The sequence below is a fragment of the Alternaria metachromatica genome (genome assembly GCF_023757995.1).
Source record: "Alternaria metachromatica strain BMP 0045 chromosome Unknown scaffold_19, whole genome shotgun sequence".
NCBI lineage: Eukaryota > Fungi > Ascomycota > Dothideomycetes > Pleosporales > Pleosporaceae > Alternaria > Alternaria metachromatica.
The window spans coordinates 143,228-158,593 of NW_026055510.1; the positions used below are offsets into that span (position 1 = coordinate 143,228).

General features: G+C 53.0%; 7 protein-coding genes across 7 annotated transcripts; 5 read left to right on the forward strand and 2 right to left on the reverse strand.

The window, feature by feature from the left end:
- Positions 1-213: 213 nt before the first annotated feature.
- J4E83_007535 (uncharacterized protein) lies at positions 214-1,965 on the forward strand (the record flags this gene model as incomplete). Its single annotated transcript, XM_049334439.1, has 5 exons — positions 214-682; positions 738-1,136; positions 1,190-1,386; positions 1,437-1,584; positions 1,637-1,965. The coding sequence occupies 5 exons, from the start codon at positions 214-216 to the stop codon at positions 1,963-1,965; spliced, it is 1,542 nt and encodes a 513-aa protein (XP_049186325.1).
- Positions 1,966-2,064: 99 nt separating this feature from the next.
- Positions 2,065-3,067, reverse strand: J4E83_007536 (uncharacterized protein; the record flags this gene model as incomplete). The annotated part of the gene is made up of 2 exons (XM_049334440.1): positions 2,065-2,747; positions 2,800-3,067. 2 exons carry the CDS (start codon positions 3,065-3,067, stop codon positions 2,065-2,067), a joined length of 951 nt encoding a protein of 316 aa, XP_049186326.1.
- A 477-nt stretch (positions 3,068-3,544) lies between these two features.
- J4E83_007537 (uncharacterized protein) lies at positions 3,545-4,525 on the forward strand (the record flags this gene model as incomplete). Its single annotated transcript, XM_049334441.1, has 1 exon — positions 3,545-4,525. One exon carries the CDS (start codon positions 3,545-3,547, stop codon positions 4,523-4,525), a length of 981 nt encoding a protein of 326 aa, XP_049186327.1.
- A 74-nt stretch (positions 4,526-4,599) lies between these two features.
- Positions 4,600-6,419, reverse strand: J4E83_007538 (uncharacterized protein; the record flags this gene model as incomplete). Its single annotated transcript, XM_049334442.1, has 5 exons — positions 4,600-5,226; positions 5,276-5,646; positions 5,693-5,868; positions 5,915-6,208; positions 6,253-6,419. 5 exons carry the CDS (start codon positions 6,417-6,419, stop codon positions 4,600-4,602), a joined length of 1,635 nt encoding a protein of 544 aa, XP_049186328.1.
- Positions 6,420-7,298: 879 nt separating this feature from the next.
- Positions 7,299-7,977, forward strand: J4E83_007539 (uncharacterized protein; the record flags this gene model as incomplete). The annotated part of the gene is made up of 3 exons (XM_049334443.1): positions 7,299-7,578; positions 7,628-7,640; positions 7,716-7,977. 3 exons carry the CDS (start codon positions 7,299-7,301, stop codon positions 7,975-7,977), a joined length of 555 nt encoding a protein of 184 aa, XP_049186329.1.
- A 785-nt stretch (positions 7,978-8,762) lies between these two features.
- J4E83_007540 (uncharacterized protein) lies at positions 8,763-13,847 on the forward strand (the record flags this gene model as incomplete). The annotated part of the gene is made up of 6 exons (XM_049334444.1): positions 8,763-8,873; positions 8,931-9,621; positions 9,683-10,168; positions 10,230-10,539; positions 11,486-11,529; positions 11,581-13,847. The coding sequence occupies 6 exons, from the start codon at positions 8,763-8,765 to the stop codon at positions 13,845-13,847; spliced, it is 3,909 nt and encodes a 1,302-aa protein (XP_049186330.1).
- A 247-nt stretch (positions 13,848-14,094) lies between these two features.
- J4E83_007541 (uncharacterized protein) lies at positions 14,095-15,366 on the forward strand (the record flags this gene model as incomplete). The annotated part of the gene is made up of 1 exon (XM_049334445.1): positions 14,095-15,366. One exon carries the CDS (start codon positions 14,095-14,097, stop codon positions 15,364-15,366), a length of 1,272 nt encoding a protein of 423 aa, XP_049186331.1.

Here is a 15,366-nt window from a genome sequence, read left to right on the forward strand (position 1 = left end):
GTACACCACAATTCTACACGCGATCTTTGTGCACTGAGGTTTGTGGAGAGTCTGACGCTTCAATCTGGTGTCGATTGAGCTGAGCTTACACTTTGGAATTGGACAACGCCATCAACAACCTCTGTGCCATCTCAAGCTGAGCCAAGCGATCCGAACCCCATCGTTCCGACTTCATTTCCTCGATACTTCGCACTCACGACTACGAACCTCACGATGCAACGTTCTCTCCTTTTCTCGGTGCGCCGGCGCGGCCCAGCGACGGGCATGCGATTCTTCTCTGCCAGCGCCTCTCGACCAGCCATCAACAAGATTGTCTCCTCCGCACAAGAAGCTATCAAGGACATGAAGTCCGACTCCACAGTCCTGGTCGGCGGATTCGGCTTCTCAGGAGTGCCAAATACCCTAATCAACGCTCTACGCGACCGAAGCGACCTTACAAACTTCACAGTGGTCAGCAATAACGCCGGTATGCCAGGTGTTGGCCTTGGACAGCTTCTGGAGACGAAGCAGATCGGCACGATGATTGCAAGTTACATTGGAGACAACAAGGTGTTCGAGCAAATGTACCTGAAGGGTCAATTGAGTCTGCAGTTGACCCCTCAGGGTACCATCGCAGAGAAGTGCGCTGCTGGTGCTGCGGGTGTACCGGCTTTCTACACACCAGCGGCATATGGAACAATAGGTATGCGGATCTCACCATGATTTGACAAGTGCAGGGCACAGCTAACACCCCCCAGTACAAACCGGTGAGCTTCCCGTACGATACAACACCGACGGCACCATTGCGAAGATGGCCCCTCCCAAAGAAACCCGCGAGTTCAACGGCAAATCCTACGTCATGGAAGAAGCCATCTTCGGTGACTATGCCTTCGTCAAAGTCGCCAAAGCCGATCGTCTCGGAAACTGCCAGTTCCGCAAGGCACAAAACAACTTCAACGAAGCCATGGGCAAGAACGCGAAGATGACGATTGTCGAGGCCGATGAGATCGTTGAGGATGGAGAGATCGCTCCAGAAGACATTCATCTCCAGGGCATATACGTGAAGAGGGTGATCAAGAGCACAGTGGGCAAGGAGATCGAGCGGAAGGTCTTCTGGAAGAGCCCCGAGGAGCAGAAGAAGGCACTGCTGGAGGGTGGTAAGTCGAAGAAGACAACAGCATGGGAATATCGTGGCTAATGGTCTTACTAGGCTCGACCGAGTCATCACAGAAGCGCGAGCGCATCATCAAGCGCGCAGCACAAGAGCTGAAGGATGGCATGTATGTCAACCTCGGTATCGGCATGCCGCTGGCAGCACCTGCCTTCCTACCCGAGGGCACCGAGATTGTTTTGGAGTCTGAGAACGGAATCTTGGGTATGGGAAGGTATCCCAAGCCTGGCGAGGAGGTAAGCATGCGATAACGAAGGGATGTCCACAGTGTGGCTAATGAGCTCAGGACCCCGACCTTATCAACGCCGGAAAAGAGACTGTGACTCTGATCAAGGGTGCATCAACGTTTGGCAGCCACGAGTCCTTCGGCATGATTCGATCAGGTCGGATAGACGTCGCCATGCTGGGTGCCATGCAGGTGAACCAATACGGAGGTTCGTACTATACTGTTCAATGCATACCTTTCGTCCCACTAACTATTTCCAGACCTCGCAAACTTCATGCTTCCCGGAAAGGTCAAAGGCATCGGCGGCGCAATGGACCTAGTCGCGAACCCCACACAAACCAAAGTCGTCATCACCATGGAACACGTCGACAAGAAGGGAAACCCCAAGATCCTAAACCAATGCACATTCCCTCTCACAGGACAAAAGTGCGTGAGCACTATCATCACGGACTTGGCTGTATTCGACTGCGATCGCGTCCAAGGTTTGACCCTTAAGGAGCATGCGAAGGGCGTCACCGTGGATGAGATCAGAAGCAAGACGGAGGCGCCATTCAAGGTCAGTGAGGACCTGAAGGAGATGAGCGTGTAGGAGGACCGAGCAAAAAAGATACCAAAGAAGAAATTCTAACATTGAGCGAGCAAGCAAACAATCTTCACCACTTCATTCCAAGTTTCTGTTAATCTAAACCTATCTACTACCGCCCTCCACAGCATCCAAAAACACATACGCCGGCGCCGGCATATCCTCACTGATATCACCCCAAGCACTCCAATGTTTCCAGACCAATTTCTTCTGCTCAATCTCATCCGCAATCGCAATCGCCATATCCGCGACACTAATCCCCGTCAACCTGCCCTCAAACACATCTTTACCTTCCTGCTGCTCACCCAGCAACACCATGTCATCAACACTAATCTCATACTTCCCAGTCCTCTTCCCGGGACGATACAAAGCAGACGGCGAAACAAAACTCCAATCAAAGTTCTCCCGGTCTTCGAAGAACATGTACACCGTTCGCCCTGCTTTGATGAAGTCGGACGCGTTGTCTTTGGCGCGAATCTGTTTCTCGTAGTCTGCTATTACGGTCCTGTCTTCTTCTGTGGTCGTTCCCGAGCTCTCTGCTAATCTGGCTTCGCGGTATCGTCGCAGTGAGGTGCCCATGATACCGAGGCGCTCTTCCATGTATGCAATGTGCGCTAGCGATGTGGAGATGGCGCGGCGGTAGGCGAGGAAGAAGTCTGGGTGGTCGACGCAGGAGATATTGGTGCCAGGGACGTGAAGCGAGCCTGCGCCGCCGACGAAGACGAAATACGATGCGGGCCGTAGCTTGTAGGCGAGCAGGATCTTGCGGACGGATTCTAGGAACGGCACTGTTGTGGATCAGTCATTGGTTATTGGTATCCTGAATTGGCTGAAACGTACTGTACAGCAAAGCCCCTGGACCAGCTGTGTGCGGTCCAAACTCGCTGACCAGGACATCCAGGCCATCGAAAACTTCCGATAGTTCCTCTATCGAGACTTGGTCGACATCTACTGGCCTGGGGATGTAGCGTGGATGCTTTCCTACTTTCTCGGGGTTGCGTGATATGCCGATGACGGTGTGGCCGCGATTTAGCAACTCGACGGTGAGATAAGATCCTCCGAAACCTGCAGGGCCGATAACACCTACCCGGAGGGGCTTTGAAGACATGATAGAATATAACAAAGATGAAGGTATCTGTGATTGCGCTCAGATTTTGGCACTTGAGTGTGAAGTAGGTGGGTACACGTCGCGTCGCGTTCACATGACTACCATGCTATGTCGTCAAATGCAAGGTAACGCGTGCCCGATGGCAACTATTTCGGCTTAGTACGCCGAGGTTGTTGTATTGGGGAAAGGCAGTTGGGGAAGTGAGGGGATGATGTGGGGCTTGGGTAAACACCAAGGAACGAATGATGCTAGCCGATCAAATGAGTACATGGAAAGGAACATGATCAGTGTTGTAAACTGAGGCATCTTACAGGGTAAAAGTTATCAGAAGGTCGATTCTACTACTGTTTCACGATAGGGTATCATTTGGAAACATGACGTCGGCAGATAACTACGCGTTCATCGGTGAGCGCTTCAACCCAGTGTCTATGTAGTTTCCACTAACAATGACAAGGTCTCGGAGCGATGGGCTACGCAATGGCAGCCAACATCCGCAAGAAAATAGACCCATCTTCAACCCTCTACATCAACGACATCAACGCCTCGGCATGCTCCCGCTTCAAAACCCAATACTCGTCGCACGGCCCTATAGAAATCGTCGCTACAGCGCGCGAAGCAGCGGAAAATGCAAAAGTACTGGTATCCATCGTACCGGGAGGAGAAGATGTAAGGAAAGTGTATCTAGATGAGAAAGACGGAGTGATTGCAGCGAAGAGGGACCAAGACAGGGTAATGCTAGAATGCAGCACAATCGACGTGAACACCACAAAAGAAGTAGGCCGGAAGCTCAAAGAAGCGGAGATGGGAACATACATCGACGCCCCCGTATCCGGCGGCGTTCCAGCAGCAGAAGCAGGCACACTATCGATGTTGATCGGCCACCCACCGCCAGAGCAAACACCAAGTTCATCCGCTTCTCCAGACTCTCGAATCACGACGACCCTCACGATGCTTGGCCCACCATCCAAAGCCTTCTACCTGAACACCCTCGGCGCCGGTCTCACCGCCAAGATATGCAACAACTACCTCTCCGGCACCATCCTCCTCGCCACCGCCGAAGCCCTCGCGATAGGCGTATCTCACGGTCTCGATCCCGCCGCTTTATACTCCGTGATCAAGAACAGCACTGGTCAGTCTTGGATGTGCGATCATGTCATGCCCATTCCCAATGTGCAGAAAGAGTATTGGGTACCGAGTAACAGTGGTTATAAGCCGGGGTTCAAGACGCAGATGATGCTGAAGGATCTGGGTTTGGGTATCGAGAGCGCGGGTCAGGTTGGGGTGAGGCCGAGTATGGCGGAGAGGGCGTTGGAGGTTTGGGAAGAGGCGGCAAAAGACGAGAGGTGTGTGGATAGGGATGGTAGTAGTATATATTTGCATGTTGGAGGTCTTCTACCGAAGGGATACGAAGACAAAGGGAGGAAGAATGAGGATGGAACGTGGGAGTTTGCGGAGTAAGGCTCCTGTCATCTTTAACGTACATAGTGTTGTTGCGAACCCGTTCTGATGCACTCATGTAGTCTTCATACCGTCTACTTTCCTTGGAAGAAGTTCTGGAAGACCTCCATAATGGCATCAAACCCAGCCGTCTCTCCCAGCTTGAGTACCCTCTCATCTCTTCCAATCTTCGCTGGATCACCATCTGGAACCCATCTGCTCGTGACACCATCGGCACTAGGCCCGTAGACCTTGGCACACAACTTGTCGGTCTTAACAGGCGGCCAAGGGTCCTCCCCATTCACGAATTTGATGAAGTCTTCTCCGTACTCTCGTGCTACCTTCTGTTGCGCATCGTCCAGGTGCTCGTTGTAGTTCTGGAAGAGGTACGATATATCGAGAATGTGGCCTGCTTCGCCCTTGAAGCGACCTTCCCAAGGTATTCCTTCGTTAAAGTGGTAGAGAAAGAACTTCGAGTCGGGTGTGTTGGGCCAGCCTTGGGCGAAGGCACGAGCGGGCGCGTAGAAAGATATCTCGGAACCAAAGCGCAATATTGAAAGCATAGCCTCTTCGTCCGGAGCCTCGGGGGTTATCTTGTAGGATGCGAGAAGCTGTTCCGCAACCTCTGGCTTGGCGGACAGTGTGGCGTTGCAGGAGTCGATGAACTTTTGCGCGACGCCCGGCTTGCGAGCATCGAGGCCCAGGTATGCAATGATGTTTGCCTAAAAAACATGAGCTCACATATTTCGAGATTCACGATATGGAACTTACGTCCAGCTTTGACTCTCCGATCATAAAGGCCTCGCACCACTTCCTGCCCGGCATCATGAAAGCTGGGCTGTCTTCTTGGGATGAGACGGTAAGGAAATCTGGTGAGCCCGGCATGGTATCTTTGTCAACTGAAGGCAGCATCGGTGCTGTGGGTGGCACCTTCTGCCATAGATCATCCAAGGGTATACTGAGGAGGGCCTTGATACGATCCTCACGCGACTTGTCTGTCAGGCCAAATGCTTCGATGGCTTTTTGATACGAGGACTCTGCCACGAAATCTGGGATGGGCTTGAACAGTAGCACAGCTCCTCCAGTACTAAGACAGCGCTTCATCAGCGGCTCCTCCGAGCAGAGCAATACTGTCGCAGACACTGCGCACGTTAGTCGAGCTCTACATCAACAGTGTCCACAACATACGTCCACCGGCGCTCTCTCCGCATACTGTGATCTCATCTGCGTCACCCCCGAACCCGCCTATGAACTCCCTGATCCACTGTAAAGCCGTGCGCTGGTCGTGAAAGCCGTTGTTCGCTTTGTATCCTGCTTTGCGCAATTCTTCGGAAGTCGCAAACCCTGTGAAACCCAGTCGATAGCTGTAGCTGTTAGTAGACGAGGTACGCTTCGGGTTTTAAGACCCACTTGATGGTAATGCCGATGATGGGCTTTTTCCTCTCGACAGACATCTTCACAATGGGAGCTGGATCATAGTGCGGGTACCAGCTACTCCCAACAGCAAAGCCGCCTCCATGTATGAAGACAAAGACCGGCAACTTCGCGTTGGAATCAATAGCCCCATCCTTGTTGGTCGGCACAGTAATGTTGAGGTTCAGACATTCGAGGTCGGAATGCGTCGGAACCTCTGGAAGTGGCAAGGAATGTTGAATGAAGCCGAACTCGCGTTCAATGGCACCGACTGGAGATACTGGAGGAGGACTATTCTATTAGTAAATGGTAACCGGCGTCACCAGTTGACATACCCAAATTTGGTGGCATCCGTAGTTCCAGATCCATAGCTGTCAACGAGCTGGGGTGCAGCCAAGCGATCTTTCAACGAAGCATACTTCAGGCCAAGAAATTGAACTGCACCATCTACTGGCTTTCCTTCTATTTCACCTAGGTGTTGGTGCTTGAGGGTTTCCGACATGTTGGCTGCTGCGTGGGATGGGATGGTAGGAAGCAAAGGATCGTTCCATAGACTAACGGATTGTTTACTATTGCCTAGTGTCTGCTTGGATTGGCTGGAGGGAGTTGCGCATCCCTGGAGCTGCTTCTCTGGAAGCAGGTACGTTGGGGGCAATGATGGTCCGATAATTACCCCGCACCTGTACCTGCCATTTCAGTAGTGGGGCAATCACCCGCGACCAAACACCGCGTGCGGGATGTGGGGGTACTACAGCGACTGCGCCTCGCATCGATGAGGATATCGTAATTCGCTCGATGTCTGAGCTCGGCAATTAGCAAGCATGTGTTCGGCTAGATAGAGAGCTACCTAGGTAGATGTACATGTTACACGCAGTCATTTTCTTGCACAAATGACACCAACAATGGAGGTCGGCCTCTCTCATACTGACGCCTTTGTCAAGCTTGCTCTCCTCGATGGCGGCAGCTTTCTAGGAGATCTGAGCCGCTTGCATGCTGGTGAGAGTGGCACATTTCGCATGTACAACTGGGCGTTTTACATCGCGCACCAGGGAAGACACATACTTTGGGATCTTGGGCTGGATGAGGTGCGTAGGCCAATGTCGGGTTTGGCTATCTCAATCTTCTTCTGACTAGTTTCTTGAAGGACCGAAGTTGTTATACCCCTTGGGTTAACAAGTTCATGTTGGATATCGTCAATCACGTCGGACCACGGAGAACTATCGTTCAGCAGTTGGCGCAAAGAGGCGTGGCTGCGGAAGATGTCGATACTGTCTTGTTCAGGTATGGATACAACGGTGGCGTGAATGAAGTTCGCTGAGCAGCCTGCAGCCACGCTCATTGGGATCATTCGAGGCCTATCAGCGATTTATTTCCAAATGCGATGGCGTACTTTGGTCCCGGTACGAGAGTAGCATGTCAGCCAGGGCATATGAGAGATCCAAGCCTACAGTGGGACGGCCGCTTCTTTGATCCGGAGAACTCGACAGAAAAGTGGGATGAGTTACATGGCGTGTGGAAGCCCTTTGGCCCGTTCGAAAGAGCACTGGACTACTTCGGAGACGGCAGTTTCTGGATCCTCGATGCACCCGGCCATATGCCTGGTAACTTGGCTGCTGCTGCAAGGCTGCAAGATGGCGAGTGGGTAATACTTGGCAGCGATTGTATGTTGTCCCATGAAATTTCCATTGGCGCTCGCTAATCTTTTGCTAGGCTGTCATTCGCGGTACGTTAAATTGATTGCACCAGGCGTTTGCTGACGTGCATGGTGTATGCGATCGGGCGTTTACTGACCGGTCAGGGATTTGCTGGACGGCACGCGAACAATTGCGGAGTTCCAAGGCCCAGGGGCAGTGAGCATGTCACTGCATACAGACCTGTCTTCGGCGAAAGAAACCATCGCTAAGATAGGACTGCTGGAAACCAAGTTTGGTGCTCATACAGCGCTCGCACACGATGCTAGCTGGCTGAAGAAGGGCACAGACCAGGTGCTCATGTCACTGCTGGACGACGAGATGCGAGTTGCAGCCCAGGAAAAGATACCGTATGATGAGATACCGTAGATGGAGTTTGAGACACGGACCAGATTTAGTAACCGAATGTTGGAGGCCTGATGATCAGTAAACGCGTCGGTGGGTTCGCTACGCGTTTTTTCGTGGCGCGATTGCTGTCCGCAGGTTGGACGCACGAATGTGGAATGCGTCAACGTTGTCTTGCTAGATGTCGATAAAGCAACAAGCCAGACGTGAATTGTTTCGAGGTTGCTTAGAGAAGTGAATGCAGTCGTCCATTTTGCTGGGCGATGCTCGCGCATAGTCTGTTCCAAGGTTGTGAGTTGGCTGTCTCACCCTAGACATCACGCTAAAGACGCGCCTACCTGAACACCAACATCATGACGTCTCGCGTCGCAGGGTGCTGTAGCGCCCACACTACAGACAACGCCCCGCCAGCCTTACAAGAAATACCGCAACCTAGGAGCCTAAAGCGCGTGGTAGGCAATGGCAACGGAGGAGATAAAAGAGATGTTCAATAGAGAATACGTGGTGACGGCAGTGGCCATGGCTCAAGCAAGCAACGCCATCTTGTCACACCTTGAAGTCCATCTCCAACATCGCAAGCCTCTGACGATACGGGATCGATGCTTCCACGGCCGCAATTTACAAACATGCGCCTTTCCAACACTCGCTAAAGATATCCCACCACCAAGCGCCACAGGATCGCCTAGTGCTGATGTACTCCGCTTAAGTGCCAAGATGCCACGATCGGGGGGCCTGGATCAGCACAACCTCATATACCTGGGTACTTCAAACCTCCATACATAGCAGACCTTACACTTTAGCTCTTCACAATGGCTCTTCGTGACCTACCATGGGTGACGATACTCTTCTCTGGCATCATTGCGGCGCTCGCATATGGCGTAATGAGACTGATCCAAGTTCGGCGTTTCTACAAAGATGTCGTAAGTTGGCAGTATCCGGCACGGGCTACAAACAAGACAGTACTGACAGCAGATCAGCCCAAACCGCCTCATAGCTTCTTCTTCGGCCATTTGAAGCTGCTCGGCGAGACCTTCAAATCGTTACCCAGCGATGTACATTATCAGGCAGCGGTGGTTACGATCGCCAGAAAGTACAATATGCCAGGTGTCTTCTACCTCGATTTGTGGCCTGCCTCATTTCAGCAAGTTGTGGTGACAGATCCGGATGTTGCACTTGACATGACAGTCATCCGGAATCACCCCAAACATGAAATGGAGGCAACAATGGTCGACCCCTTGATTGGAAGCGGCAACATCGTCACAACGAACGGACCACAATGGAAGTATCTCCACAAGATGTTGAGTCCTGCTTTCGCCACTTCGCACATCACCAACATGAGGCCGATGGTTGCTGACGAGGTTATGAAGTTTCGGTCGAAACTTTCCGAGAAAGCTGAATCGGGTGAGGTTTTCAGGTTGGAGGACCATACTCTGTGCATGACGTTTGATGTCATATCGACTATGACCTTTGGCCGATCTCTTGACGCGCAGACCAAAGGTAGCCCTGCTCTGCAGCACTTTGAAAAGATGTGCCGTGCTTTTATGATCACGCGAGAGTCTCATAACTATATCCGCAACTTCTTCGTCAACCGGACGGTTTTCGCCGAACGCGCAAAGTTTGATGCTATTGTGGAAGGGCTCATCAACGAGAGATTCGAGATAGTCAAACGTAAGAAGCCCAATGAAGTCCCTGCATACTTGAACTTCGTGCGGCTAACACATAGCTGCAGGCGACAAGCTCGATCTCTCGGAGAAGCGAGGACTAGGGATCATGGACCTCATCTTGCGAGACTATATCGCAGAGCGACAGGGTGACGTAATGGAGCTCGACCCCCAATTCACCAAAGATGCTCTCACACAAGTAAAGACTCTTTTGATCGCTGGACTTGGAACTACGTCGGATACCATCTGTTTCGGAGCTATGCTGCTTAGCGTTCACCCTGAAGTGGTACAAAGGATGCGCGAAGAGCACGACCGTGTTTTCACCCCTGGTATCGAAGCGACGTACGAGATGCTTAAAAGGGAGCCGTATAAGCTGAATGAGCTCACCTATACGAACAACGTCATCAAGGAAGTCCTGAGGTTCTATCCGATAGGAAATACCGCACGCAAGGGCATCGATACTCTCACGTACCAGGGCCGCGAATGGCCGACCAAAGATCGCATGATCTGCCCCGTCCAACTGGCTATGCATATGGATCCAGCGATATTCCCAGGCAAGTGACATCTATCGATCCTTCTTTGTAACACACATCCGGTGGCTAATGCTTCGTCCAGACCCGCTCAAGTTCGACCCAGATCGGTTTACACGAGAAGACCATCCGCGGCACGCCTGGCGTCCGTTCGAGAGAGGACCGCGTGCGTGTCTGGGCCAACCGCTGGCTATGGACGAGTTCGTGATCGTATTCCTGCTGACAATACGCGATTTCGACTTTACTTGTGCGGATCTGAAACCCAACAAGACGCCTCGAGCAGAGTGGAATAATCTGGATCTGACATTCGGTGATCGCGCCTACCAGGAATTTGTCTTCGAGGCCAAACCACGAGACGGCATGCCGATGACCGTTAAGAAGTCTAACTGGCCACAGTAAGCGCGGCAACGGCTGCCAATTCGGGTCAATAGACGACATCAGTGGCGGTCGCTAGTATGGACCATCCCAGGGCTCCTGCTCCGCAACGCATGTGTGTATGTATTGACTCGGGAGGGGCGGATGGTGGATTGGGGTCGACGTGTCATGGGAAATTAGGAAATGTGCCATGGTTGTCATACGGTCAAGTCTTATTGTCTGATGCACGTTGACAAACTGCCGCGCGACACTGACGGAACCTGGGGTAGGTAACTTCCAAGGTTGGAAGCATGGCTGTTGAGGCATAAGCAAATACCATCAAGGTTCCATCCCGTCTTCCGTCAGCCCACATTGGCGCATCCCTTGCGGATGCTCGGCTGATGCTTATGCGAGACCATCCTGCAATTCCAGTATTTCACCGACGTCTTGGACGTGTAGTTGCCGTGCCTTAAACTTACCGCTGCTCGGGTGTGATGCTTACAGTCGTAGATTTACATTCAGCCTGAATGCATAGCCAGGCGCAGCCAATCGGAGGGCGGGGAGATCCACATAGCGCGAACCCCTCACAGATTTTGCAAGTACCATGGGGCTCCGCATGCGGCTCGGGTACACTCTTGGCTGCCGTATGCCTCTGGGCCAAGCATCGGGAGTGGCTTCGGACACAAGACTGGCTCGGCGCTCGGAAATAAGTGGACTTGCGACCGCTGCTCAACCGCGTGGCCGACGAGACCATGACGTACAGGAATCGTGGGCTGTGGTGTTTACCAACCGCGTGCTGACGCAGGGTCGGTGACTACGGCTATTTACTGTGCTATAAGATATGGAGTGAGGACGACGACGAGCTGCATCCGGACCATCCGAACCAAATCAGACAACCGGCGTCATGTTTACCTCGACGCGTGCGCTGCAAGTGTTGGCCTTCGCTGCGACAGGAGCGTATGCTCAATACGTATTCCCGGACTGCAGCAGTGGACGTTTGAGCAATGAGACCATCTGCGATCCTTCGGCGTGTACGTTCATCTCCACTCACACAACATTTTGGCCATACTAATGCTTTGCAGCTCCGCTAGCTCGTGCGAGAAACCTCGTGTCTCTCTACACTCTCGAGGAGAAGATCAACGCTACGAGCAGTGGCTCCCCAGGCGTTGCTCGTCTTGGCATACCACCTTACCAGTGGTGGAACGAGGGTCTTCACGGCATTGCTGGCCCTTACACCAACTTCAGCGATGAGGGAGAGTTTAGCTACTCCACCTCGTTCCCCCAGCCCATCTTGATGGGTGCGGCTTTCGACGATGAACTCATCACCGAGGTTGCAAAGGTCATCTCCACCGAAGCGCGTGCTTTCAACAACGCGAACAGGACTGGTCTTGACTTCTGGACACCCAACATCAACCCGTTCCGTGACCCTCGCTGGGGACGTGGACAGGAGACACCCGGTGAAGACTCCTACCATCTGTCTTCTTACGTCCAGGCCTTGATCCACGGTCTTCAGGGTGACGCGTCTGACCCGTACAAGCGTGTTGTCGCAACTTGCAAGCACTTCGCAGGTTATGACGTTGAGGACTGGAACGGAAACCTTCGCTACCAGAACGACGTTGAGATCTCTCAGCAGGATATGGTTGAGTACTATCTCGTTCCATTCCAGGCATGTGTCCAGGCGAACGTCGGTGCTTTCATGTGCAGCTACAATGCAGTCAATGGTGCCCCACCATGTGCCGACCCTTACTTGCTGCAGACCATTCTGCGTGAGCACTGGGGCTGGACGAATGAAGAGCAATGGGTCACATCCGACTGCGATGCTGTTCAGAACGTCTACCTCCCGCATCAGTGGTCATCATCTCGTGGTGGCGCTGCTTACGACTCCCTGAAGGCTGGTACCGATCTTACGTGCGGTACTTACATGCAGGAGCACCTCCCCGCTGCTGTCCAGCAAGGTCTTCTCGACGAAGCTGTTCTTGACCAGGCCCTTGTCCGCCAGTACTCCTCGCTCGTTCGTCTTGGCTACTTCGACTCTGCAGATAACCAGCCATACCGCCAGCTCGGCTTTGACGCGGTTGCTACCAACGCTTCGCAGGCACTTGCACGCAGAGCCGCTGCCGAGGGTATCGTTCTGCTGAAGAACGATGGTACTCTGCCGCTCTCTGTCGATTCGTCTATGTCTATCGGCCTTTTCGGTGACTGGGCGAACGCAACCGATCAGCTCCTTGGTAACTACGCCGGTGTCGCTACATACCTTCACTCTCCTCTGTACGCTCTCGAACAACTCAACGTTACCATCAACTATGCTGGCGGAAACCCTGGTGGCCAGGGCGACCCAACGACCAACCGTTGGTCCAACCTCTATGGCGCGTACTCTACCAGCGACGTGCTAATGTATGTCGGCGGTATCGACAACAGCGTTGAGGCGGAAGATGACGACCGTACTTACCTCACCTGGACTGGAGCTCAGCTCGATGTCATCAGCCTGCTCGCCGACACCGGAAAGCCAGTCATCGTTGTGGTCACTGGAGGTGGACAGATTGACAACACTCCTCTCGTCAACAACCCCAACATCTCTGCCATTCTCTGGGCCGGATACCCTGGTCAGGACGGAGGTTCTGCCATCATCGATATTGTTACTGGAAAGACTGCTCCCGCTGGACGTCTCCCTACGACTCAGTACCCCTCCAACTACATTGCCCAGGTCTCCATGATGGATATGAACATGCGCCCTGGTGAGAACAACCCTGGTCGCACCTACAAGTGGTACAACGGTTCCGCCGTCTACGAGTTCGGTCACGGTCTGCACTACACCAACTTCTCCGCTGAGGTCACTAGCGAGCTTCAACAGAGCTACGCCATCTCTGCCCTCACTCAGAACTGCAACAGCACGGGAGGTTTCCTCGAGCGTTGCCCCTTCGTATCTGTCGATGTCGAGGTCTCCAACGACGGCGATGTTAGCTCTGACTACGTCACTCTTGGCTACATTGCTGGAGAGTTCGGTCCTGCGCCCCACCCCAAGAAGTCGCTCGTCTCTTACAAGCGCCTTCACAACATTGCTGGAGGCTCTTCCGCCACTGCGACTCTCAACCTTACTCTTGCATCTCTTGCTAGAGTTGACGAGATGGGCAACAAGGTCCTGTACCCCGGTGACTACACCATGTTGATCGACAACCACCCGCTTGCGAGCGTCAACTTTACCTTGACTGGAGAGCATGCGATGTTAGACATGTGGCCTCAGCGTCCTAACCAGACTGCTCAGGGCGTCGAGTACGTTGGTGACTACTGGTATGGAGGTTACGGTAGCGACTATGGTGCTGAGCCTGCGGAGTTCCAGAGCACCATGTAAAAAGTGTCCCGTATGCCTAAGTATGCGATGGAACGTATGTAGAAATCTATTGATTGACTACCATATTGATCGAAACACCTGCATTGTCCGCGTCCATTTCCAACCTCACTTCCACCTTCACCTTTGGGCCTACGCTCGGGCCACTGATTTTGTTTGCTACAGCAACCAGCTTTTCTCATATTTTTACACCCACTCACTCTCTCCAACATACCCCGCCTCAATACCTAACGACAAAATCGAAGCACCAATGACACTCTGCGACGAGTGCGACAACGAGGGCGCGCAGCGTTGCGGCGGTTGCAGCTCGAGCTGGTATTGTTCCAAGGCCTGCCAGAAGAAGGCATGGCCACTCCACAAAGTCCTCTGCAACAGCCTCAAAGACTTCCAAGACCGCCCAAAAGCCGAATGGCCTGGTGAGAAGTACACGCGCGCTATCTACTTCCACTACGACGAAGGCGCGCCGCGATTCGTTTGGCTCAGAACCTGTACTGTAGCCGGAGACGAGTACCCGTGGCTGATGACCTTTCCCGACGCTCTCACCACCATCAACCAAGAGGAAGCAGACTCCGAAGAGTACGCCCGGATGAACAAGGACGAGATCTGCCACGACTACGCTCTCGCCCGCCGACTACCGTACAATATCGTGGTCTCATCCAGGGACAACTTTCTCAATGATGGGTCCACACACAACAAAGCCAGCAACAAAATCATTGACTTCTATTCCCGTCACTTACACGAGTGGCGCGGTCCCATGATTGCGCATGGTACCGACGTCTACGATGACAACCCTCTCCGCCGGGAACCGTCCTACAGCCAGGATCTGGGCCCCTCGGATCTGAAAATCATCGCACACTGGCTGAACACCTACTTGTGCAAGTCCCATACTCCCCTAAACATCAAGAGTATCCAGCAAGAGTTCCGTGCCGTATCTGGTGTGCGTATCAACTGCGATGGCGATGTCGAGGTTGACGGTCGTCCGCGTTTTGAGCCAATGGAGCTTCCCGCTTACCACAGGCTCTTCAACCAGGCCGCCACCGACATCTCGAAAAATATCGAGCTACCTATCGTTATCCAGCGCGTTCCTAGAAGTGTTACTCAATGGAAGAAGCGGACAGACCCTCGTGACAAGGCACCTTGGGTTAACAGAGCAGCTACCTTCCTTAATAGAGCCTGTCAACCCGAGCGCGAAGAAACTGGCGATTTGGACTATGTTTGGGGTTTTGCACATACACATTGGCAGGGCGATGTTGGTGCGGTCATGGTCATGCGTAAGGACAAGAAGACGCTGCTCGAAGAGCATGTTGATGCACTTGCCGAATATCACGAGGATTACCTGTCAGACTTCTTCCAGGAGAAGTGGGAGAGTTCGCACCCGGGTGTCGAGCCTGAGTTGCAGCGTAGCACAGCGTGGGTCATGAAAGAGATCACCAAGGACAAGTTCGAGGAGTTCTACGTGGACTGGAAGTCGAGGCAGGTGGACGAGGTGAAGCAGCAACAGATCTCGCCTTACGAAGTCTAG